Here is a 25321-nt window from a genome sequence, read left to right on the forward strand (position 1 = left end):
GGTATCTTGGTTTGGGTGATTGGACGAATATATTGGCAATCAGTGATTGGATGAGTCCAATCGCTGGTTGTTTTTAATTGGATGGATATTTTGGGCGTTTTTCTTCCATTTTATTTTGCAATTGTAATGGTCCACCCCCTTGAGAATTCAACTTGGCAAAGAGAGAGAGAGAGGGAGAGAGAGAGAGAGAGGGGGGGAGAGGGGGGGGGGGGAGGGGGGAGATAGAAAGAAAGAAAGGAAGAAAGAAAGAGAAGGTAATCATAAAAATATAGAAAAATAAAACTATGGGGAATCTATTTGGAAAAGTTAGGAGTACAATTTCTAGTTTCCAGTGTATTAATCCAAATGAGCCAGCATCCAACCAATAACTTGTGCTATAGGATATGCTGCTGTAAACAGTAACCTTCGCAATTGTTTTATGTGAATTGTACGAAGTTGTGCAAAGTAATACTGCAGCTCACGACTCTACTCTGCAACAACGGGTAGCCTTGACTCAGCAAAACTACTTCAACCCCACAGGAATTAGTTATTATTGCACAGAACAAAATTCTGATTTCTGCTGCTTGAACAATGGCTACATTCACTGACACCCACCAGTGCACTTGAATGAGTTAAGCAACATTCAAACCCAACAGTGCAAAGTTTAAAGTACTCTGTCTTCAAGGTACTCCAAAGTTCAAAGTTACCCCTGTGGCCAGTTCACCTCCTCAGGTGAAATGGGGAGTGCAGTGAGAGTTAATTCCCCTGTCTGTCTGTCAGTCAGTCAGCCAGTCAGGCAGGCATTGGACTGGAGTGGTGCACTCGTCTTTCTTTAGGAGTACGTGGAGAGACCATTCAGGAGAACACCAAGGGACATGACCTCAGCGACAGGAGGAAAAAAAGGCCTTTTCAGGTCTGAAACGCACACACACACATACAGTATAGCTGCTTTCTTTGTGTCACGCAAACACTCTCTTTCACTTTCTGTCTCTCGTGCCCTTTCTGCCGCTCATACGAAGAAACACTCAGAAGGTGCAAGACCAGGTACTCTGAGGATACGAAAATGGTAGATAAGGGGCTTGCATTGGTGTGTATGTCATGCCAAGCCAGCGGAAACAGGATTGATCATAGAATATTCAGGTTTGTCATAAGACTTGGCAGAAAGCATTCACCTCAGGTTGACTCTAAAGCCTATAAGTAACTTCAGATAGATCTCTTCGAAACTTTCTTCGGACGTTCTTTTCCGAGATGTTCTGACTAGCCGAAGAAAGTTTGGCTACTGGGATTGGTCAGAAGTTGGTCAGACGTTCAAGGGGGGCGTGATATATTTTGTTTTGTTTCCGCATTCAGGGCTTCATTCTTCCAGTAGATCAGTGTAGATCAGCTACCTACAAGCTTACAACGTGCTGTAAGCTTGTAGATCAGCTATTTCTGCTTTTTTACATGTATAAAAATGATCACATAGGTCAATCATTTTATTTACGAAGCCTTAAAGGCTTCATAATGTTCCTATGTTCAATGTTCAAACACACAATTAAATTGTTAATCGCAATAATTTGTGTGACAATTAATCGTCGACTTAAATTTGTAATGGTGACAGCCCTATGTACAGGCCCTTTACGTGGAGCGTGTTTTCTTTGTTTCAGTTCTGATATTGGTTATAGGAAGGGAAGGAAAAAGCCCTGCACAACATCTGTGGTCCCTGAGCTGATCCTATGAATGATGTACTGTATTCCCCTCAAATGTGATTAAGGTCATGGTCTGCTCCTCCTCTAATTGCCTACGAATGTCTGGATGTCAGGATGTCTGTTCTTCTCACTCTGGAAGCACATCATAGGAGTTTACCGTTTACTCAAGATGCTTGCACACTACACAATTTTGTCCGTCTTAATACACAATTATGACATGTCACGCTGCGCAACATGAAAAGGGCAGACTTGTTAATTTCCACCATGTCAGACTGCAAGTTGAATTGAGACAAAACTAAGACCTAGGTCAACCGATATACAGTATGCTGGGGCAATAACTTAGCTTGAAAAAACAAAAGTAATATGAAGAGTAATATTTTGATCCGGGCTTGACTCGACGCAGCTCGTAGATGGCCATCCTTGACCCCGTCACACTGAACAATCCAATATACTTATGATTAACGATTTTTGAGACGTTTATGCTACGATGTGTACAAGACGGCCAGTATGCTAAAGTGTGTGGTCAGCTTAAGTGTTCTATTTTAGACTTGGACCTGTCTGTTCTAGCTAGGCATGACTGAAAGAGAGGAAATGTCAAGACCATCACTCGCATTCTCAGATGCGCGATACAGATTGCTGGTTTTAGCAGCCTCTTAACCCATTTAGACCTGAGGCCGATTCTAAAAACACCTTCTAAAACCTAACCATAGTTTTCTGAAAACGTTCAAATTCTTACTAAAAATAAAAAATAAAAAATGATGTTACTATATTATAGCAACAACTAATGAGACACATAGGTGGCATCCGGATTGAAAGGTATAACAACGTATGGTAGCAACAGGTCTAAATGGGTTAAGTTAAGTTATAATATAATTTATCTCATGAAAATAGTATCATAGCACAGAATGCAGCAACAAAGACAGACCTTATCTAACCTCAATGACTACGGAGCGGTTTGGATTGAGGGAAGAGAGGATTTAAAATGTGTTAATTATTATGTTGTGGCCGTAAACATTTCCCAATGGGTCTGTGACATATTGCACTTGTGACTTTTGTGGGTTATCTCTCTGAGTAAACAGCATTTCAGTGTGTGTGTGTGTGTGTGTGTGTGTGTGTGTGTGTGTGTGTGTATATGGTACTGATTATGTATTTAAGATAGAGAGAGTCATCTGCTCATTCTGCAGAGAGGCGGTCACCAACCTTTTATCATCCTTCCACTTCCAGGATATTCACAGATCTTTCCCTCTCTCAAATGCACGCACGCGTACACACACACACACACACACACACACACACACACACACACACACACACACACACACACACACACACACACACGCACTAAGGAATTAACAGAATAATCGAATATCCGACTATCAAACCACTATTCGACCATTGTACATCAAAGTCGATTTCTTTTTTTTCAGTGGCTTTTCTACAGCAGACACGCAGCTGTGAGCTCTGGTGTTGGTAGTTTTCCTAATCCATTCATGGTTGATTGTTGCCAAATCATTTCATACTGTACTGTATGTGCGGTTGTGCTAGGGCTGTCCCCTAAGAGTCAACGCGTCGGGCGAGGAGCCTGACGTCGACTCGCATTCCTTTTTTTGTTTTTTTTTATAATCAAATCGATTAATCGAATATTCAAATACTTATAGGACGAATAAGTCGAATGCTAAAAATCACTATTTGTGAATGCCCTAACACACACACACACACACACACACACACACACACACACACACACACACACACACACACACACACACACACACAGTACATACACTACCTGCAGAGTAGGTGGAGGGCTACGCACCTTCTCACGCCGAGTTTCCTTTTTATGCATATACAGTATATCGATCTTCATGTACAGTAGTATTGCTCAGATCATTATTATGTGAACACACCCTTGACACTACTGTACTGTATGGCCCCAGGACTCACAGAGAAGGTGGAATTGGAGGTGCGAACGCATGCACCAACGAACAAACGCACACACACATTTTGGACCATCCCTTTGGTGCCCTCAGGCCTGTAAATTCCCATTCCTCAAATGTGGCTCAGTGAACTCTGCCCTCAGTATGTTTTAATGTGGCTGAACCCCATGTGAGAGACACTGAATGAAACATCTCTGCTGGCTGTAAAAAAACATATATTTTTAGACTGTATTTGTTTTATTTATTATTTTTTTTACAGGGAAAACACAGAGGTCTACACAGCCTCTGGTAATATTTGTATTCAATAACACATCAGACTGAGATACCAATTCACTGAGACTGCTGTTTTTCAGCATCGCTTTGAGTTCCAGAAAAATATATTCTTGCTGGGTAAATGGTACCCCTAAGGTAGATGCGTTTACTATGAGATTGGTATATAAAAAATAAAATAAAGCGTTTTTTAGAGCTATGAGATTAAAGGTTTCCAATATGAAGGATACTTTCAGGGACTCTATGGCTTATCACAGTATGAGTCCATCACAACCTGTCTGCTTTGGTGAAAAAGTTTTCAAACCTAAAAGCACATTTTTACGCCACAGGTAAGCAATCCATCAGTGGACTTGTGTGCTCAGAGTAAACAAAACAACCTTGCCTTGGCTTCTAATCTCTTAAGAGTCAGAAAGAAAAGTTCTAGTAGAGTTGATGAATAATGAAGACGTTGTCATATGCCGTGCAGGTGAAGGTGGCATCATTGAGGACCAGGATAACATTTTATAACATTTAAAGACAACTAAGTGACAGAGATGTATATTCCTTTACTCTCAGAGCCCACTTTAAAATTTGGTGATGAAATCAAGGTGAACTTGAAACAGGCTTCAAATCTGTGAGGATGAATACAAATAAATGGTTTAAAACAACCCGATACAATCTGGTATAGCCTACACTCTCCCTAGAATCCATAATGACTTATGATCCTCCAGGTCGACAGACTGTATCTGGAAATTGATCCCTCAAAGCGCCACTGACTCAGCATATGGACTTTCATATTAAAAAGACTTTGCATTGCCCTCATACCGTACCTCAAAGACTTGTGTCTCAAAGACTTAGAATTAGTTGAAAGACTGCCGAGTGGACTATAATGATCTTCTATGTACTATGATGTCTCTAGCTTGTATCCCAGCATATATCTCACAAAGATAGTCCACGAGCGATATGAACTCTTTCTGAATGAAAGACCTGAATCACATCACTGTGAGTTTTTATTATCTTTAACCAATGAGGTATTGGCACATACTTATTTTAAGTTTCAAGATCAATACTATCTCCAACATCTGGTCTCAGCTATCGTTTCACCGCTGGCTCTGAATCATGCCAATTGATGTTTTGGTTCAAAAAGTGTGAACTTCTTCACTTACTGAAGTATTATAAAGAGGAGACTGATAGAAATACTTTTCTGTGGTTCAGCAGTATTCATCAGCATTACAAATAATTCTACCATATACAGTACAGTTAGTAGTCCACTGCTAATCTGAAGATTCTTGAGTCACAATACTCTATGACCATCTTAATAAAGTACACCAAGTTCAACAATCTGATATACTCAAACCTACACTACAGTTTTTTTTTTAAATATTTATTTTTGGGGCCTTTCTGGCCATTTATAGTTCAGAGAGAGGGAGAGATGGGGAGAGACACGCAGCAAAGCTCACTGGGAATGCGCCGCGATGCGCTGCCAGGCCATACCGGAGCCCAGGCGCCCGGACCGCTAGGTCAGCGGCCCGGGCCTAAACTACAGTTGTTCTAGAGACATCTCTTCTCAAGTCGTATTTCTGAATCTAAAGTTGTCAGTAGATATTGTCACAAATTTGAAAGTGACAATAAATTACATTGCATTTCAAACTCCACCTAAATTTTTTCATGAGAGATTTTGCAACTTATGTGATGTCCTAGTGAAGAGGCCCACTCACTTTCTGTCTCATCTGTGGGTATACATTGAGACCCACCCAGAATGGCACAATAAGGTTCTGGAGTGATGATACATTAAGATTAACTTAAAAATATCACCTAAGAAGTTAGTTAGTTTGGGATACATCCAAAAGAGATGTCCCAAAGTGCCCTCTGCTGACTTTTTGGGCATAAGTGGAGATACAGAAGGATAAAACGAGTGCAGTTTAGCACAGGAATAACGCAGTCTGTGAATCACCTTAAATTGAACCAGTTGGTGTCTGGAGTTTATAGAGCAACCGTGAATAACTTAAAGATACGTTTCCCATCTTTCATCACTTATAGTTATATAGCAAGATCTTTTTCCCAAAGCCTCTTTCAAATGCTGTGTGGAGATTGATTCACATGCTGTGAAAAGGAATTACCATTTGTGAAATATGTCTCTTTGAATACGGGGGTTGATTCATAATTGTGTGAGAAATGTGTGAGGGAGGTGGAGTACATTAAAGACTTTATATATTTGTATGTGTAATCTCTAATCTGGAGATAAGGGAAAACGTGTGATGCTGCTGGGAGAGTATATTTTCCTTGTACAGTGGTTGTGTGAAGGAGAAAAACGTATTATCCGTACAGATCTGCTACAGTGAGAATGAGAATTTATATAAAAAAATATATATTCAAAGATTTGCACTCATTTTCCAAAAATAGCAGATCTACAAACTCATAGCGCGGCACTCGGTAAACCATTATCGTGCTATAAAGATCTTGCTATAACAATTAGTGATGACCCTGCTGTGATAGGCGTGTCGTTGCTCGTTGTGGACATCTAAAAGCCCATGATGTACCTGAGTCTAATGTTTATAAAACTGCAAATTCACATACTGAAGAACATCCATGTGGCAATAATAGTCCATTCGGAATGCTGTCCTTGCCTTCTTTGTCATTAGTAGGCTTTATTTGTGACAATGTAAGCGATAAGCTGTCAAAAGCAGCTGGTTGTGTTGGCTTGTAGATTCATCAAGTCACCGAGAATAAAGAGTTTCTGCACATTGGCTTGTGGGAAGGTATGTGTGTGCGCACACAATACTCAGTATTCCTATCCCATATCTCTGCAGAAAGATATTCTCCGAGAGGAAAACGTGTGCATACACAATGGGACATGTACACTCCCTCGCACGCAAACACGCTTCTAGGTTCCAGAATAGAATAGATAGAATAATAGAGAAGTGAGCTCCTGCTTTGGGCCATTATATCCTCTCTGGTCCATCCATGGTTCTTCTAGGGGTTACATGCAGCAGAATGCAGGCAAATGCGCTTACATAATCTGAAGTCATGAAAGTGAGAGAAAACAGCCAGCAGTGCACACAGTAAATGTCCTTTTCACATAGTTTTATTTTTACCTCACTGCACGGACAGAGCAACGGACGTGTTTCAACCTAACAGGTCTTCCTCAGCGTTTCATGATATTTGTTGAGCCATGCACCTTGAGACTGTTGTTTAACCCATTAAGACCTGGATCTGTGTCATTTTTAGATTTGAACTAAAAGCATTATTTTACACTTTGGGCTATTCAAAAATAGCAGATATACAAGCTCATAGCGCGGCACCGAGTGCCGCGCTACGAGCTTGTAGATCTGCTATTTTTGAAAAATCGTGAAAATGTGTGCAAATCTTTGAATATATATATATTTTAAAAGCGAACATTTTTAACTCAAATCTTTGCTTCTGGGGGTCCCTGGAACAACATATTTTGATGGGGGTCGGCGGCCAAATACATATCATTTTGGGGGTCCTTAACATGAAAAAGATTGAGCACCACTGATATAGAAACATACGTTTTCCAGAATACTGTTGAGATTTAGGAGACATGTAGAATCGGCTTCAGGTCTTAAAGGTTTAATCTGGAGTGTTGCGGGCATTCTGCATTGCAGTGCTTTCTCTCAATAGTCTGAAGTCATAACACCTCCCTAAACGCTCTCACGCACACACGCAGTGGTGGGAAAAGTACTCAATTTGTTACTTCAGTAAAAGTATCAATAGTGTAATATAGAAATACTCCGTTACAAGTAAAAGTCCGGAGTACTTGAGTAAAAGTACAAAAGTATTGGCATCAAAATGTACTTAAAGTACCAAAAGTAAAAGTACTCATTATGCAGAATGTCCCATTTAAAGTTTTCAAATAAAAATAGCAGATCTACAAGCTCACAATGCGTCGCATCGCACAAGCTTTTTATCCATGCAAAAACTGATTTCTGGCTAAACTATACAATATTAAAGTATCGTATTCAATTAATTCATTTTGTCTCGGTCTGCTTGCAGGAGCAGAAGGCTTCAGAATGCTGAATAGTTAAGTTCTATTTTACAATGATGGGTCAGTGCGCTGCTTGTCGTGGTATAGTGTTAAGTGAACACGACCAGTGGAGAAATGGGTGACACTTACTGCACCGGGGAAGCAGCAGACACACAATAGGTGTGAACATGAGTGTGGGTGTGGAGGTGGGTGTGTGCGCCGCGGCCTCAATTGGTGTTTTCAGCCTTCTATCACAAGACGTGATAGAAGGCTGAGGCAGGCCCACCACAGGCTGACCTGGGTGGGTTTGTGTCACATGGTGACCTCATGTGGTCATTCTGCGGCGAACGCTGTCTCTCTTTCGTTTCAGTCACAGCCGGTGTCTGCTCCTTTTGTCGACGTCGACAGTGGCAAGCTCTATGATTGCCTTTGATTCAGGGACATCGCCATGCTGGCTGGCTTGTGGTGGACATTTTTGTCAAAATTCTATTTTTGCAATGGACATACAAAATGAGTAGACAAAACAATGAGTAGAGTTTACAAATGTGTAACCAAATGGAACCCTGCTTGAGCATGTTGATGCATGCTGTACCGGTTTGTGCTTTTCTATGGTTATTCTTGTGTTCATGGGAGTGTCTCCATATGAATTGTGCTACTTTGGTGTTGAACTGGTGCTTTGGGAGAGCTCTTGTCTTGTCTGTCTGCGTGGATGTATTTTGTTGTATTGTTTGTGTATTGTATGCCTTGTTCATTTGTGCTGAGGACCCCCTCGTAAATGAGATGATGCATCTTATCTCAAGGGGTACGGCACTCCCTCTGTGTCGTCAGCACGCTGAGGTGGTAACCATGGTCTGTGTCCCTTGTATGCCCATACATGGAGATCTCTGTATCTATCTGTCTGTCCTTTTTATGCCTATATGGAGGCCCCTGAATAATGTCATCATTATATGCCCAAATATATGGGCACATCGGTCAGATCATCAGGTACAACTGGCGATCCAACTGACTTCATACACTGCACTCCCTCGGGACGTTGAAGTCGAACGGTCAGACGGCGTATTCTACGTAATGATATCAATGACATCACAGCACCACAATCAGGTTCTTTAAAAGGAAGGACAAATAAACCTAACGACATTCAGCAGCAACTCAATCTTCTTCCAGTGGGAAAAAATCTGAAGGTGAAAGTGCAACAGTTAATCGGTCGTCCTGACTCTGGGTTCATCCGACACTCTCACCAACCAAACCGAACCAAACCAAACCAAACCAAACCGAACCAAACCAAACCAAACCAAACCAAACCAAACCAAACCAAACCGAACCAAACCAAACCAAACCAAACCAAACCAAACCAAACCAAACCAAGTTGAACAGGAGTTCCACTGCACCGACATGCCTCCCAAATTGGACCCCAGCGAGGTCAAGGTCGTGACCCTGAGGTGCACAGGAGGAGAGGTCGGAGCCACGTCGGCCCTGGCTCCCAAGATCGGACCCCTGGGCCTGTCCCCCAAGAAGGTGGGCGACGACATCGCCAAGGCCACGGCCGACTGGAAGGGCCTGCGGGTCACGGTGAGGCTGACCGTCCAGAACCGGCAGGCGGCCATCGAGGTGGTCCCGTCCGCCTCGGCGCTGATCATCAGGGCCCTGAAGGAGCCCCCCAGGGACAGGAAGAAGGTGAAGAACATCAAGCACGGCGGCAGCGTGGACTTCGACGACGTCGTGGCCATCGCCCGGGTCATGAGGCCTCGCTCCTCCCCCCGCTGTCTCTCCGGTACCGTCAGGGAGATACTCGGCACCGCCCAGTCGGTGGGCTGCACCGTCGACGGTCGCCCTCCTCACGACGTCATCGATGACATCCGGAGTGGCAGGATTCAGTGCCCCGACGTCTGAGTTAACTCATTGAGTGCCAGAATTAATGAATTAATTAATTATAAGTTTTGATCAAAATAAGAACATCACAATGGTGTGTAAAAACAACATCTAAAATGTCTTGCCACGGACACATTTTGTCCATGTATGGACATATTGATGAGCCCTGCTTTGGTTGGGCTTGCCCTCTGATCCCTAGCTCCTCAAGGAGCCTTGCGGTGGAACTGGCTACAAAGCCCCTGCAGCCCACCTCCACTGGACACGCCTTCACAATCTGTGTGCCATGTGTAGATTCCTTGAGTTAGGCTGGTCTTACACCCACCAGGATGTGCTCGAGTGTTGCCAGGGCTGCGCACTGGAGACAGGCAGGATCCTCTCCAAACCAGAGATGTAGATTTGTTGGTGCATCATACAGTATGTGGTCTCTAATGATGTAACTCCTCTCCTGTACAGGCCTACTATATCTGCTGAGCCACTTCCTCAAAAGCATGTTCACCATCCTCTCCAGCCGATTGGCATGGGACAGAGTGACCAGATGGTAATTGGCCACAGGGGAACCGGGCGACAGTCCAAATCGAAAGCATCACAGCTTTATAGCTTGTATCAAACCACTTCCTCACAAGTACGTTCAAACATTCTCTCCAGCCTATTGGCATGGATGGGATAGAGTGACCTCGTAGATGGTAATTGGCCACGTGAGATGGGACAGCAGTTCAAATTGAAAAGCACCGCAACTTCAGCTTCCCTGGGAAAGCAGTTAGTTAATTTGTCATTTGCTCCACCTGCTCAGAATCTTAGAGGTGTGCCCTGTGCCAGCGACCAAGGCTTTTGATGGGCTTCTCTTGGACTATTGGTGTTGGCTCGTCGTTGAGGTGAAACCTCTCTTTGGCAAGTCAGCCTTTGACTATGGAGAGACCTGTGGGATCAGTGGCGTGCACAGACATTTTGAGGGGCAGGTGCTCAAGTAAATTATACTTTTTTTTGTTGACTTGGTCTGCTCTTTTTTCCCTCTACACCTATACCTCTTTGCCAAAAATAGCCGATCTACAAGCCCACAACGCCTCGCAGCGCGAGGCGTTGTGGGCTTGTAGATCTGCTGTTTTTGGCTAAAGTTCTCCTCAGAAAAGGGACGCTAGGTTTCGAGTGGTTATGGTAAAAAGAAAAATCATATCACATAAAGAATTGGCGGACCCCCTGTAGTCACTCTGAAGACCCCCCTAGGGGTCCTGGACCCCCTGTTGAAGACCCCTGCTGTAAACTGAAAAAAAAAATAAAAAATCAAAAGGGCACTTCTGGTCAAGAGGGCAAAGGGCAGGTGCTCTGGCACCACCTAGAGTCTATCTGTGCACGTCCCTGCGTGGGATTTGCTGGGTTTGATCTCCTTTTTTTTTTTTGGTGGTGCCAACCACTCCTACATTTGACTGTGTATGTGTGTCTGTCCGTCCGTATGTTTGCGGACGGCCTCAACATGTTAGTGTCTGGCCTCAACAGCTGCAGCTAGTTGCAACACAAAGATGCAACCAGTTACACTAATGAAACACAAACAGGAGTGCAACACATGATGCGCATAATGAACTCATCAAAGGCACCACTCCACTCACTTGATTTTTTTTAGGTTTTCCCTGGAGTTTATTCAGCAGGTGTTTTCATCCTTGTCAGCTCTAATAATGAGTTCCATTGCCATGGTGAATGCCAGGGGAGAGATGGTGCGGCCCACCATTTCAAGATGAAACCAGGCAGTCCTGTTGTGACACAGAACTGGAAGTCCTGGAAGTACTGTAGCCTGAACAGCCTTTTTGGTGTCCTCCGCAACGACCCGAAGGCATTGCCGAGATCTACGAAAAACCACGTGCAGGTCTTTCTTTTCCTTCTTAGAGTGAAGTGGATTTATAACTCTCCTCACAATGGGGTCATGCCTGCCTATGTTCCCTCAGCCCAATGTTCCCTCAGTTTAGGATTAGACTAGGGTAAGGGCTGAGGGAACGCTCACCTCACAATATCCCTCATTTATCAAAGTGGTGTGTAGACCAAATAATACGGCGTATGGCGAGATCACCGCAATTGTTCGTCATTTATCATCCCATCGTGACTTGACTTGAGCGTACGGCCCGCTCAGAGCTCACGTCTAGTCTGAGGTGGTCATAAAAACAGTGGAAGGGAAACAGGAATCAAAGAGGCCCTCTCACATCACGACGTATAACGTTATAACTGGATAACACCAACTTCAAAAGCAGGGAGCAGGGGAGAGCTAGTTTAACCCGTTAAGGCCCGGGAACGCACCTGTGTGTCATTTTAGATTTCTTTGGCTATTCAAAAATGGCAGATGTACAAGCTCATAGCACGGCGCTATGAGCTTGTAGATCTGCTTTTTTTTTTTATCGTAAAAAATTGTGTAAATCTTTGAAAATATACATATTTTAAAGCGAACATTTGTAACTCATATCTTTGATTCTGGGGGTTCTACAAATGTCTTCTAAATCTTAACTGTTTTTTTTATTTTTTTATTTTTTTACTTATGTTGCTATATATCAATGGTTCTTTTTCATGTCAAGGACCCACAAAATGATATGTATTTGGCCACGGACCCCCATCTCAAAATATCTTGTGACCCCCCCGCCCCCGAAGCAAAGATTTGAGTTAAAAATGTTCGCTTTTAAAAATATATATATTCAAAGATTTGCAAAAACTTTCACGATTTTTCAAACAAATGGCAGATCTACAAGCTCATAGCGCGGCACTCGGTGCCGCGCTATGAGCTTGTATATCTGCTATTTTTTTGAATAGCCCAAAGTATAAAATTATTTATTTAAAGTGGTCGCACAGATGCATTCCCTGTCTTAAGGGGTTAAGCCTGGCAGGGGGTACAGTGGCCAGGCTGAGAGACCATACTGCTGGGGGCCCACAGGTGAATATATCATTATCATCATTAGTAGTAATACATCACAGTAAACAGCAGGGGGTCAGCTGTACTCTATGTTTATCAAAGGGTATGAATGACTATGACATTACGAGTAAGCAGACACTTATTATGTGCAAAGAGTCAGTTCAATGTATCAACCTGTCCTGCAGGGTACAAATAAGATAATTGTCAATCATAAAATCAATCCAATTATTTGTGATACATTGTGCAGCCTTAGTTTCTACAAAAGCCTGTTATTTGCATCAGTATTACACACACAACGCACACTGATCAAGAAAACCTAGACAAAAAATATCTTAATACAAAAAAAATAATAGCTAAGCAATCTTCAGAGCCATGTTCTTTGTCTGGAACTCTGGATGAAGTTTGAGGCCATAGCTCTCTGCACACATCTCCCAAGCCACCAAGAAAATGGAAGTCAGAAAGTGTGAGTGACAGACAGTCACTGGGGGTTGACAAAGACTCATTTAGGCCACATCAGAGCATCACCGGAGCGCTGTCTCCCCGATCCGCAGCCCAAACCGCCAGACAGCATCAGCTCTAATCAAACATTTATTCAAATCAGACAGCTCCACAAAATGCCCCCAGGGCATCGCAGAGTTGTGAATAGAACCAGAAAGGAAAGCGAGGGAGAGAGAGAGAGAGAGAGAGAGAGAGAGAGAGAGAGAGAGAGAGAGAGAGAGAGAGAGAGAGAGAGAGAGAGAGAGAGAGAGAGAGAGAGAGAGGGGGGGGGGGGAGTGAGTGACAAACAGACACACTGAAAGATATCTACAGAAACTAGAAAGGTGTGCTCAGCAGAGCGCAAATCTCTGCCAGGCAGCATGTCCTAATATTAATACATACTGTCTGATGAAGCAGCATCAAACTGCATGTGTCTGCATGGTTCTCCCACCGGATAGTGAAACTTTTTTCCCCCAGTGGCGATAGAAAATATTTGTTATTTTATTGAGGCCACATTTTACTATATTGAGCGCTTGAAATTGTATTTTGTGGCTACGAGATATAACTCCTTCCCACATTTTAATGAATTTGCGGCTACAAGTTATAATCCCACGTTTTAGTTAATCTCGGAAACGAGATCAAACAAGAGAACAAAAAAAAAAGTTATCTACATATTTACACTGAGATAAGATATAAAGGTGCGTGAGCATAGCAGCAGACGGGCTCCTTAGGAATGCTATAGGTTGAAAGTGCTTAATATATGAATGTGAGGTCCATGAAGTTGGGAGGAGGAAGAAAAGAAGAAGAAGAGATAAGTAGGTCGGAGTGGCTTATTGTCAGTATCAGCCCAACGAGGGTGTCAATGTGCTAGACCCCTGGGAGATGGATAGCTGAGGTGGAGCGCCACACCTACCCTCAGCTCCCAGTGATTTATACCGCATGACTTAGTTACCCAAGCAGTGCCACTCATACACTGAGTTGGCGGTGCCCGGGATCAAATCCATAACCTTATGGTCCAAAGGCGAGTGCTCTAGCACATTGGTTCTCAAAGGGGGGTCGGGGGACCCCTACGGGTCCTTGGGGGGCTACTAAGGGGGTCCCAGCAAAAAAAAAGAATACAGCGTCACAATCTTTTCAACCACTTTAACCATATTTTATACTTTGGCTATTAAAAAATTACAAGCTTTTAAATCAGCAATTTTTTTAAAAATCATGAAAAATGTGTGCACATCTTTGAATATGTATGTTTTTGTTCAACTCAAATCTTTGCTGTTCTGGGGGTCCCTGGAACAACATATTTTGATATGGGGGTCCGTGGCCAAATACATATCATTTTGGGGGTCCTTGACAAGAAAAAGTTTGAGAACCACTGCTCTAGCGACTGAACCTCCCAGACACGAAAAAAAAAAAAAAGCTAGAGGAAGGAGTGTACACTGAGCGGTACAGTAACATTTCCAAATTCATCAGACTGATAATAAGCGCACGCACAAGCTTTTTCAGTCCTTCTCTTATAGGCACGGCACACACAAACACACACACACACACACACACACACACACACACACACACACACACACACACACACACACACGCGCACGTACAGTATGCACACGCAGTATACCTGGTGGCAGTTACAGCGGTAGTTTTCAAGGCTGAAATAGATGCTGTAGAAGACCCGTTGGGTGTTTCAAACATGGAGCTAGCATCATCATTTATTTAACCCATTCAATCCGAGAACGCATATACCGGTATGTGTCATTTTAGACATTTTTTTTTTAGCTATAGCCATTATTTTATACTTTGGGCTATTCAAAAATAGCAGATATACAAGCTCATACGCTACAAGCTTGTAGATCTGCAATTTCTTCGCAGACATTTTGTGCAAATATTTCAATATGTTTTTTGAAGCAAAAGTTTTTAACTCAAATCTTTGCCTCTGGGGATTCTACAAATGTCCTCTAAATCGTAACAGTTAAAAAAAATATATATAAAAATTATGTTGCTATTTGTCTGCGGACCCCCCCCATCTCAAAATATTTTGTTCCAGGGACCCCCAGAAGCAAAGATTTTGCACACACATTCTTTAAAAAAAAATAGCAGATCTACAAGCTCATAGCGCGGCACTCGGTGCCGCGCTATGAGCTTGTAGATCTGCTATTTTTGAATAGCCAGAGAAATCAAAAAAAAAATGGCACAGATGCCTTCCCGGTCTAAATGGGTTAAACAGGTGGGTGGGAGTGAGCAAACAGGAAACAAGGTATTACCTCCAGAGGTTTGAAAGAAAACAAGACTCCAAGATGTCTTAGTGTTTGCATGGTGTTCCTGCCTGAGGTACTGTATGTGTGTGTTTTGTAGTATAATTACCGGTGCTTCATGTATTAATCTGCAGGTCTTGGAAGGAGCTCCAACAACAACCAGGCAATGCAGCTGTAGGAGATGGAACTCCAGGTGAGGGACATGAGCCAGAATGAATTCCTAAGCTCTGTCATTGGTTTTGGTTTGGAAAAATCTATTTAACCACTTAAAGGACGACTTCACCCATTTTCAACCTATACTCATATAATTGGTCCTTGCTAATGCTCTTTATGATATTGCACACTTTTTGTCTACTATATCTGTGTCTGTGGTTAGTTCAGAAACCCTCTTACCAGTGACATCATAGATGTGGAATCCAAGCTAATAGAGGCTGTGGGCTTTCTATTCCTGGAAAGTTAGCATGGTCTAATGGAAGCCATTAATAAACAAAAACAAAAAAAAAATCTTGTTTGAAAACAAAAACCTGCCTAACGATGATGTCACTGGTAGGCAGGTTTCTGAAGTGTCACAGCCGTCCTCTGATACATAGACTGAGTAGAAAAAGTGTGTACCATTTTATCATGAGCATTAGTGAAGATAAGTTGAAAATGGGTGAAGTCGTCCTTTAAGCCCTACAGCTACTTTGTTGTACGACGAACAGCAAAATATCCCATCTATAATCTCACAATGCGTGGCATCACACACAATGTTTTCTCCTATAATCACATGCCCAACATAAGGATGCCAGGTTCAAAGTGGTTCAGTTCAAGTGTATTCATTGCCAAACTACAGTACATTTACAGTACACATACACAGAATGTGGCGTCTGCATTTAACCAATTCAAACATTAGGAGCAGTCAACAGCCATTGGCCTATGCTGCAGCTCCAAAGCCTGATTTCGACTTGACTCAAGTTGCGCGCCAGTGTCCCGAGAATAGCAGATCTACAAGCTCACAACGAGTTGCAGTGCAACCCAAGGTCCCAACCCAAGGTCAAGGCAGTGGCAGGAGCATGAACTTTCCATGCATGTCTTTTACTGGGACCAAACTGGATCACCCAGAGGAAACCTGCGGGGACAACATGCACACTAAACACAGTCAGCCCCAGGGGGATTTGAACCCAAGACCGTCCTGCTGTTGAGGCAACAGTGGTAACCCCTGCTGCTAGTCACCTTTACACCTTTTTTAACCATATTTTGGCTATTCAAACATAGCAGATCTACACGCTCATAGCGCGGCAGCGCTATGAGCTTGTAGATCTGCTATTTTTGAAAAATCGTGTGAAGATTTGTGTAAATCTTTGAATATATGTATTTTTTAAAGTGATTTGTAACTCAAATCTTTGCTTCTGGGGGGTCCCTGGAACAACATATTTTGAGATGGGGGTCCCCGGACCAAATACATATCATTTTGTACATTTTTTGTGTACATTTGTAGAATCCCCAGAAGCAAATATTTGAGTTACAAATGTTCGCTTTAAAAAATATATATATTCAAAGATTTGCACACATTTTCATGTTGTTGTGTTTTAAAAAAATGATTTAAAAAAAATAGCCAAAGTATAAGAAAATGGTTGAAGTGGTTAAAATCTAGATGCTTTCCTGGTCTTAATGGGTTAAATGTCCAATTTCTACACTCTTAGAAAAATAAAGGGACACAAACCAGCTCATCAGAAGAGCCAGTAGTAAGTAGTATGCCATGTGACACCCTCACATTCTTCTTCCATTCTTTCTCATTGAATAAACCTGAATTCTTCAAACACTGTCGGCCATTCAGCCACAGTTGCAATCCTGGAATTGCAGTGCTCTATGAACACAGCCTTCCACCAGGCTGTACTGTACAAACCCCTTATTAGGATTTGTCCAGGTATAACTAACTCATGGCCCATCATAAAAAACGGCATGTGATTACCACCCTCACAAGTAAGCCAATCTCCTTACTCACAGTGTTCAGACACAGTAGCATATTCAGCAGATGTAATAACACAGTTCGTGTCCACAGTAAATGTCTATCTACCATAGATATTTACACATTTTACTGTCTGTCTGTCTGTCTGTCTGTCTGTCTGTCTACAGTAGGTGGCCAGTGACTTTGACCAGTTTCACTTTCAAAACCTTTGCATCCTGTGTGTCACACAAACAGAATGCGATGTGTTTTGTTGATATTTTGTTCATATAGAATCCTATCCACAAATCCACCATTTAACTTCCACAATCCACATTATCAAAACCATTGGTGTTGTGTGTAGACTTGTCACAATTATTACATAATCGCCTAATCGCAATTATTTTACATAATCGCAATTATTTTTGCATAATCGTCGTAATCAATTCCATGTTAAAAAATGTCATATATTCTTAAAAAATGTCAAAAACAGTGGAAATAGACCTTAAAGATCTTCTATTTCCACTATTAATGTTTATTTTTAAGTATTAAGTAATTAAATATGTGTTATTGGTCATATCTGCCCTGTGCAACTGTTGTTTACGAAAGTAAAAGCCAAACATAAATGTAACTTCTACTCACAATGTTCCATTAATTTTCAACGACAGAAACACAATTAAATCGTTAATCGCAATTATTTGAGCGATGAATTAATCGTCAACTTAAATTTGTAATGGTGACAGCCCTAGTTGTGTGCCGCATTCTGTTTGTGTGACATGCATGATGCAAAGGTTTTGAAAGTGAAACTGGTCAAAGTCACTGGCCACCTACTGTATCTATCTATGTACTGTATGTGTGTGTCTGTGTGTGTAGTGTATAATAAGATACATACTGTATTTAAATCGTGTATCACATTCACACAGTGCATGAGTAGCACACATAAGCTAATTATACGAACTCAGTGACATGCAAGTTTGTGCATGTGTCTAAAGTATAGCATAGTTACAGTACATACGGCTAATTGCATCCGTTAAATAGGCCTCTTATGCCAGTACAAAGCATTGGCCTGCATTCAAAGCCACATAATAAACCCATGGAGGAACACAACTCTAAAAATAGCCAGTCATTTCAAAAAGAGAGGGAAAAAGGGACAGAATAGATGGGATGTGTGTGTACGTGCGTGCGTGCGTGCATGCGTGTGCATTAGTGCATGCGTGCACGAGTGTGCGTGCGTTCATGTGCATTTTGGATTAAGAAAGACCCTCTATAGCTGTTTGCCGATGCAGTGGGTGTTTTCAGGGATTTGTGCTACGTGATACGATACGTCCTGGTGTTGTTACAGTGACCTGCTAATGAATCTGATAATGTTTCCTAAACACTCTGGTATGTAAGTGTCTCTGTGTGTGTGAACGAGAGAGAGAGAGAGAGAGAGAGAGAGAGAGAGAGAGATAGACAAAGAGACTGGTACAGTCCAGTAATCCTTTTGTCAAAGTTACTGTAAGAGCCAATCGTTATTATTTGATTTTGAGTAAATTAGATAAAGAATAATTCTTGCTAAAAAGGTTAAAAACGGTAATTTGATTACATTTCATATTACAAGTGTCATGTGTGTTTAAAATGTAATTGATAATCTGTTAGATTTTGTAAATAGCGGCGCGTTGTGAGCTTGTAGATCTGCTATTTTCAAACATTTTAGTACTTTTACTTTTGGTACTTTCTGTACATTTTGATACCAATACTTTTGTACTTTTACTCAAGTAAATTATTTTGAATTCTTGACTTTTACTTGTAACAGAGTATTTCTAAATTGCAGTATTGATACTACATTTGAGTACTTTTTCCACCACTGCTGAATCTAATGGTGCACTTAGCCGGTCTTTCTAAGCAGATCAGTGCGTAGTTTTCACCTACTACTGTGCTGTCTGAACAAGAGATGTGCTTCTTCCATGTCCGAACGATTTCCAATTTACCAGGCTGAGTGCAACATGGCGCTCCGCAGGGATATAGTACAAGTGTTTTAGACCATAATGGGATAATCCAATGGCTGCTTAACCTTAACAGCACAGTGAGGTCAATACAACTGTAGTGTCAGAGAGTCAGACACTCCATCATTGATCGCCTCACACAACGTAACTGAACGTAGCGGGAGAGAGGATTACCATGGAGTTGGCCTGGATTTTTAACCACAATATCTTTATTTTCTTTCTTTTTTCTTTTTTGAAAACAGGCAATCCACAAGCTCATGTGTTTTATTTTTATTTTTTTTGTAATTATCCCACGATTTTCGTAACACTATTTTTTCACCCAGTGCCAATCGGGCGCGACTCTCCCTCTGCCAGCCTGGGGAGAGCCCAGAACTGAGCTTGTGCTTCCCTCAACGCACGAGGAGTTAGCAGGCCGCTTCTTTCCCTGGTAGGACGTAGCGCGTGGAAGGAACACGTTATTCCAACCAGTTCCTTTCCCCTCCATCAGGCGCTCCGGCTGACCAGGGGGAGGCAGTATAGAGACCAGGATTACTGCATGTTTTTTGTGAGGGTACCTACCCTAGGGGACATGGGGAGAACATGCAAACTCCACACAGAAAGGCCCTATTGCCAACCCCACCTAGGGTATGGGCACTGGTGACGTGTTGTGAGCTTGTACAGTAGATCAGCAATTTTTTCATATATATATATATTTTTTTTTTACGTTTTGAAAATGCTCACCTGACGTGCTCAAAATGGGTTAAAGTACTTAATATGATATCTGTGTGTGACTTGGTGAGTGTCACCACTCGCATCCGTTTTTACAGACAACAATTGTCACCAATTGTGATCCTCTACAGAGATCAGTTGAGGGAGACAGCCTTTTGTTGTCTAATACACACAGACCTGCACTGCTGTATCTCATTGCTAATTGAACAGAATAACTATGCTTGTGAATTGGTGATAAGTAGCCCTGTCTGTACAATTATTGATTGTTCCGCCTCGAGCCATTCCTATTAGCATCTTGGAAATTGACTAGGGCCTTGGCTGGAATCTCTGCTCATAATTGTTGTGTCTTCAGCATTGGGGAAAAAGAAAAGGCAAGAATCATTTTGAAAATGAATTATGCATGACAACTGCCAAGGTATATCTGAATTTAATAATTTGTATAACTTTTTAACGTATCCAGTATATCTGGATTCAATAGTGAGACAAGTTGAAGGGCTAAACGCAAGACGAGAGCGCAGATATACAATTGTACTGCCAAGACTAGAAAGACACCTACAGTCTGTTTCACAGTGGTGTAAAGTAACTAAGTACATGTACTCAAGTACTGTACTAGTATTTTTACTTTCTTCAGTTACAATTTTCAATACTTCTACCCCACTACATCTCAGAGGAAAATATAGTACTTTTACTCATACTGTTATTTTTTTAATACATTTTGAACTTGTGAAATGGGACATTCTGCACAATGAGTACAATTTTATATGAATACTTTTGGCTTTAAGTATATTATTTTGTACTTTTACTCAAGTACATTTTGAATACAGGACTTCTACTTGTAACAGAGTATATCTACTGTACATTGCAGTATTGATACTTTTACTTAAGTAAAAACATGCAAGTACTCCATCACTGCTGTTTCATTAAAGGCTCCATCTCCCTCCATATTTCTGGGGTGCATGAAACAAAGCGAGCCAGAACCCCATCCTAAATATCCATATCCCCTATACCTCTGCACAGGTCTATCTGACCTACTTTCTCCAGCTACTGATTATCCGCGGGACAAACAACATGTATATATTCTCGCCTGTGCTGATTACCTATTCTCTCCAATAGTATATCTATGTCGTGTGATATATTCCAGGTTATGCAAACACATCCTCGGGACATGAGTTTTGGTGCGTGGTACTTTTCAGGTTTGATACTGCATAATTGATAGGATACTTAGATAGTCCTGACGTTTTATTCTTGCTCTACTTGTTTACCAAAAGGTAAGCTGTACCTTGGCTTAGAGACCAAAACAAAACACATCCTAAAATACCTAAAATGAATTTAGCTGTTGTTGTGAGCAGTGTTGGGGTAATGCTACATTTACCTATACTGCGAAAAGTAACTGGTTGTAATACTTTTACAGTGGATAACTTTTGTGTTACTGAAAATGAAAACCCCTTTGCGATTTCTTGCGCAAGTTGGTTATATTGTCCAGAGGGAGTGTGAGGGCTACTCAATGAGCCCACTACATGTATTGACTCTATCGTCATTGTAGAGTCTATTCTAGACCAAGGCTCATAATAAAAATGTAATCTACAATGAAGGCTAATAACAGGAATGACATACGCAATATCCCCTTTACAAGCGCTTTACAATTCTGCTTCATCACAAGTACTGTAAACATACCAGAGTGGCTAGTGTTGTACTAGTGCTGTGGAGCTGCTTGCTTTGGCTTGGAGATGCTTCTTCAAATCAAACCTGACACATTGTCACCCAGGCATAATTTGCATTTGATGTCCTTAACCCTTTCATTAACAAATTCCACGACGTGAAGGCTGAGCTCTCTGCCTTCTCTGAACCTCTGTCACACAGTAGCTGAATGAGCTGCACATGCCAACTGACACACCCACCTAGAAACTTCTCCCGTGTGCCTTGTAAAGAAGTAGCAAATACCCAGAACCAGTGCAAACTGCAAATGAGTCTGGATTTTCTTTTTCATTTGTGCCAACACAAAAGGAACAGGGAAATATATGTTTTCAAGTAATGGTATGTAATGTAATTCATTTGAAAACGTAACTAGGTAAATGAGTACTTGAATTGCAAAACAACATGTTACATTACTCGTTACCTAATACTCTAACACAGAGTTGGTAACCAAATGAACCCTTAATAGATCTTTAACTCTTGAGAGCGTAAAATGAAACCAAATGGACCCGTAAGGGTCCATTTGGTTTCATTTTACGCTCTCAAGAGTTAAATTATTGTTAAACATCTGTATTACTTAATTCATTGTTATTTTGATCAAAGTTTGCCTGTCATCTCTCCTATTGGTACCAACATCGATACAACACTCAGTGAACACTGAATTGTGGACAAAATCTTAGCCAACGATAACAACATATTCGAAGTCTTGGGTCTGAGAGGCTAAATCTCATCAAACGGTGGTCCCGTGGCTCAAATGGCGAATAAATAATGGACCTTGATATGAAAAGGGTTGAAAACCACACTGCTCTAACATGTTACTTTGTAAAGCATTACCCCAACACTGGTTGTGAGTTCAGTGTCATACTGTATATACAGGGGAATGTTCTGTAAGTCTGTAGGCCCTCACCTGTACTGTGCCTGGAAGTGCTCCTGGACAAAGCTGTGCCGGCCTCCTGGCTGATTTGTGCCGGCAGGGCTAAAGGTGGAGGAGTCCTCCACTGTACTGGGACCCTGGGGAGAGAGGGAGAGAGGGGGGGGGGGGGTAATTAACTTCAGAGAACTGACATATTAGCAGATGATTAATGGAGAATAATCAGTAATCCAAAGTGGGGCAGAGGCTGATACACAGGGCAAAGTGGAATGCTTAAAACATTGTGGATACGGTCTCTAGCATAGACTGTGCCCAATTTGCACAGTTCTCTGTCAGCATCTTACTTCTGTCCTTTTAAGTCATTAAGGCCTGAGGTTCCGATTCTACAAAATGTCTTCTAAAATCCCAACAGTTTTCTAAAAAAAAAAACGTATGTTGCTATATCAGTGGTGCTCAAACTTTTTCATATCAAGGATCCCCAAAATGATATGAATTTGTCCGCCGACCCCCATCTCAAAATGTTTTGTTCCAGGGACCCCCCCAGAAGCAAATATTTGAGTTACAAAGGTTGGCTTTAAAAATATAAATATTCAAAGATTTGCACAAATTTTCAAGATTAAAAAAATAGTAGAGCTACAAGCTCATAGCTATGAGCTTGTATATCTGTTATTTTTTTAATAGCCAAAGTATAAAATAATGGTTTTAAGTGGTTACACAGATGCGTTCACCGGTTTTAATGGGTTAATAGACTGCTAGGTGATCAAAGGGCTCCTTGGAGAGCTAAGACCAAGATCAGAGAGTTGGGGAGAGGGAGAGAGAGAGAGAAACTCTGAGACACAGATATCACATTATTAAAGTTTTCTGTTTTCACCACCACGGTCCCACCACTCACACTTTTAGCCCCTTGCTCTTTGAGGTATGGCAGGTGAGAGTGAATCAAAGGGCTGCGTACTTTTTGAGACATTTAAAGGGCCATACCCCGGCCTATACTCTTGCCTCCTTGCCTACTCACAGTTAAGCCATAATATCGTACATACAGCTGCCATTCACTGCTTCCTTTTTAGAGGTCACATTAGTTGTACATATGATATGTTTGCTTTTTTGCTGTCCAAGGTATTTACAACGCTAATAAAAATGTCATGTAAAAATGTAAATCAATCTTTTGTTCACAGACTAATTTCAGCTAGACTTTTCAAATCAATGCGTGCTTTAAAATGCTTTAACCCATTTTGGGCAAGAACCCCTATTTTTTAACTATACCTTTAAGAGCGGGAACCCCTTTTGGGGTTCTTGTTGCTATGTACAGTAGATAGCAAGATACATTTGTTGTAATTTTTGAATAAATATTTGAAGCTTTTCAGAAAACTTAGGTCAGGATTTAGAAGGCGTTTTTAGATCGGCCTCAGGTCTAAATGGGTTCAAACACAACGATAATATAACTTTCTATTATTATCGAAAAACATAATATGACGTGGGGGAATATGAGCTAATAAACAGAAGGGATAGACACAAAGTGAGAGAGTCTAGAAGGAGCCATTGTACTGTAGAACTTTCCCAGTGCTGTATAACTATATAACTATCCTGTTTCATAATACTTTTCTAGATGATTCCACTTGGAGTGCGGGCGGTGGTAACCGTGGCACTGAAGTACGTCAGCTAATAAATAAAAAGGAGAGCTGTCTCAGTGTCTCTACACTCAGAAACCAGTCACGGTTACATTTGTGTGAATGGGGTTCAATCATGTACCATCGTTGTTTTTAGATTTTTTTGGGGCGAACCCTTCTCCCAGGTCCAAACTAATGCAACGATTTCAGAGGGTTGCATCACATAGAGAAGGTATAATGCAGAATCTCAAACTCATGTCCTCAAGTTTAAGTTGCTGCTGCTGCGTTTTGGGTTTTAGTTTTTTTTTATGCTGCACTCAGTAATAATGAGGGGATATATGTACCATTGAGGTCTGTGGTCTTAGGTACAGTATACGCAACTTGTAGATGAAGACCATACAGTAGTACTGTATGTGATACTTTTCTTTGTGCATCTTGTGAATAGGCTTATTTCGTAACACAGCAGTTGTCTGGGGCTATCAATAAACATGAGTCTGCATACAGACGCACCCAGAGGCTGTGTCTATTGTGGCTGGAGTTTCAACCACGCTAATCTGAAGGAAGTGCTGTCAAGATATTACCTTTGTCGAGCATCAGCTGCTCAACAAAAAGTGCCAATATATTAGGTCATCTTTATACTCTGTTTAGGGAAGGGCCCTTCAGCAAATCAGATCACCTCACCACCACGTACAGACAGAGACAGTGGGTTCGAAGCCACTGTAGTGCATCCGGCTTTGTCAAGCGTCTATACGAACACAATTGGCCCATGTGCGGGGGAGGGAAGCCGGACGGGGAGGGTGATATTGGTCATTGCACGTACTCCTACGGGCTGGGGTGGCACCTGTCAGCGGGGAGTGTTGGGTGTTGGGCGGGAGGAGTAGGACGAAGGCTCTACGTCCTCCTGGTGGGGGCTCCTCACTGGCAAGTGAGTCAGTACATATGACAGCAGTGACAACACAGAAATGTGTGTGTGGGGAGGAATTAATTGGCATGACGACTAAATTGGGGAGAAAAAGGTGTAAAAAATAATTGGCTGCTCTAAATTTAGAAAGAAGGAGAAAAAAAAGTTTTAAATTAGAGCTGGCAAGTGCAAAGAGGCAATACTGTACTATACTAGTATACAGCGTACTTGAAATTGGAAACACGACGAAGACTGTCCGACAACCGTGAAAATGCTTAATTTGACAATATCCTTGCTCCTAAGTCAAAGCGAG

At 41.7% G+C, this 25321-nt stretch overlaps 2 protein-coding genes across 2 annotated transcripts in view; one reads left to right on the forward strand and one right to left on the reverse strand.

Annotated features, from left to right (window-relative positions):
- The window catches only part of usp43a (ubiquitin specific peptidase 43a), a 133865-nt gene that overhangs the window by 63438 nt on the left and 45106 nt on the right, over positions 1-25321 (reverse strand). The window contains exon 3 of the mRNA XM_084046348.1: positions 22540-22643. Within this exon, the coding sequence (XP_083902474.1) occupies positions 22540-22643 (104 nt within the window). The remainder of the gene's footprint in view (positions 1-22539; positions 22644-25321) is intronic.
- Positions 9231-9728, forward strand: LOC311065220 (large ribosomal subunit protein uL11-like; the record flags this gene model as incomplete). The annotated part of the gene is made up of 1 exon (XM_084085445.1): positions 9231-9728. The coding sequence occupies one exon, from the start codon at positions 9231-9233 to the stop codon at positions 9726-9728; it is 498 nt and encodes a 165-aa protein (XP_083941571.1).

This window comes from Gymnoscopelus microlampas (genome assembly GCF_963454915.1).
Source record: "Gymnoscopelus microlampas genome assembly, chromosome: 2".
NCBI classification, from domain to species: domain Eukaryota; kingdom Metazoa; phylum Chordata; class Actinopteri; order Myctophiformes; family Myctophidae; genus Gymnoscopelus; species Gymnoscopelus microlampas.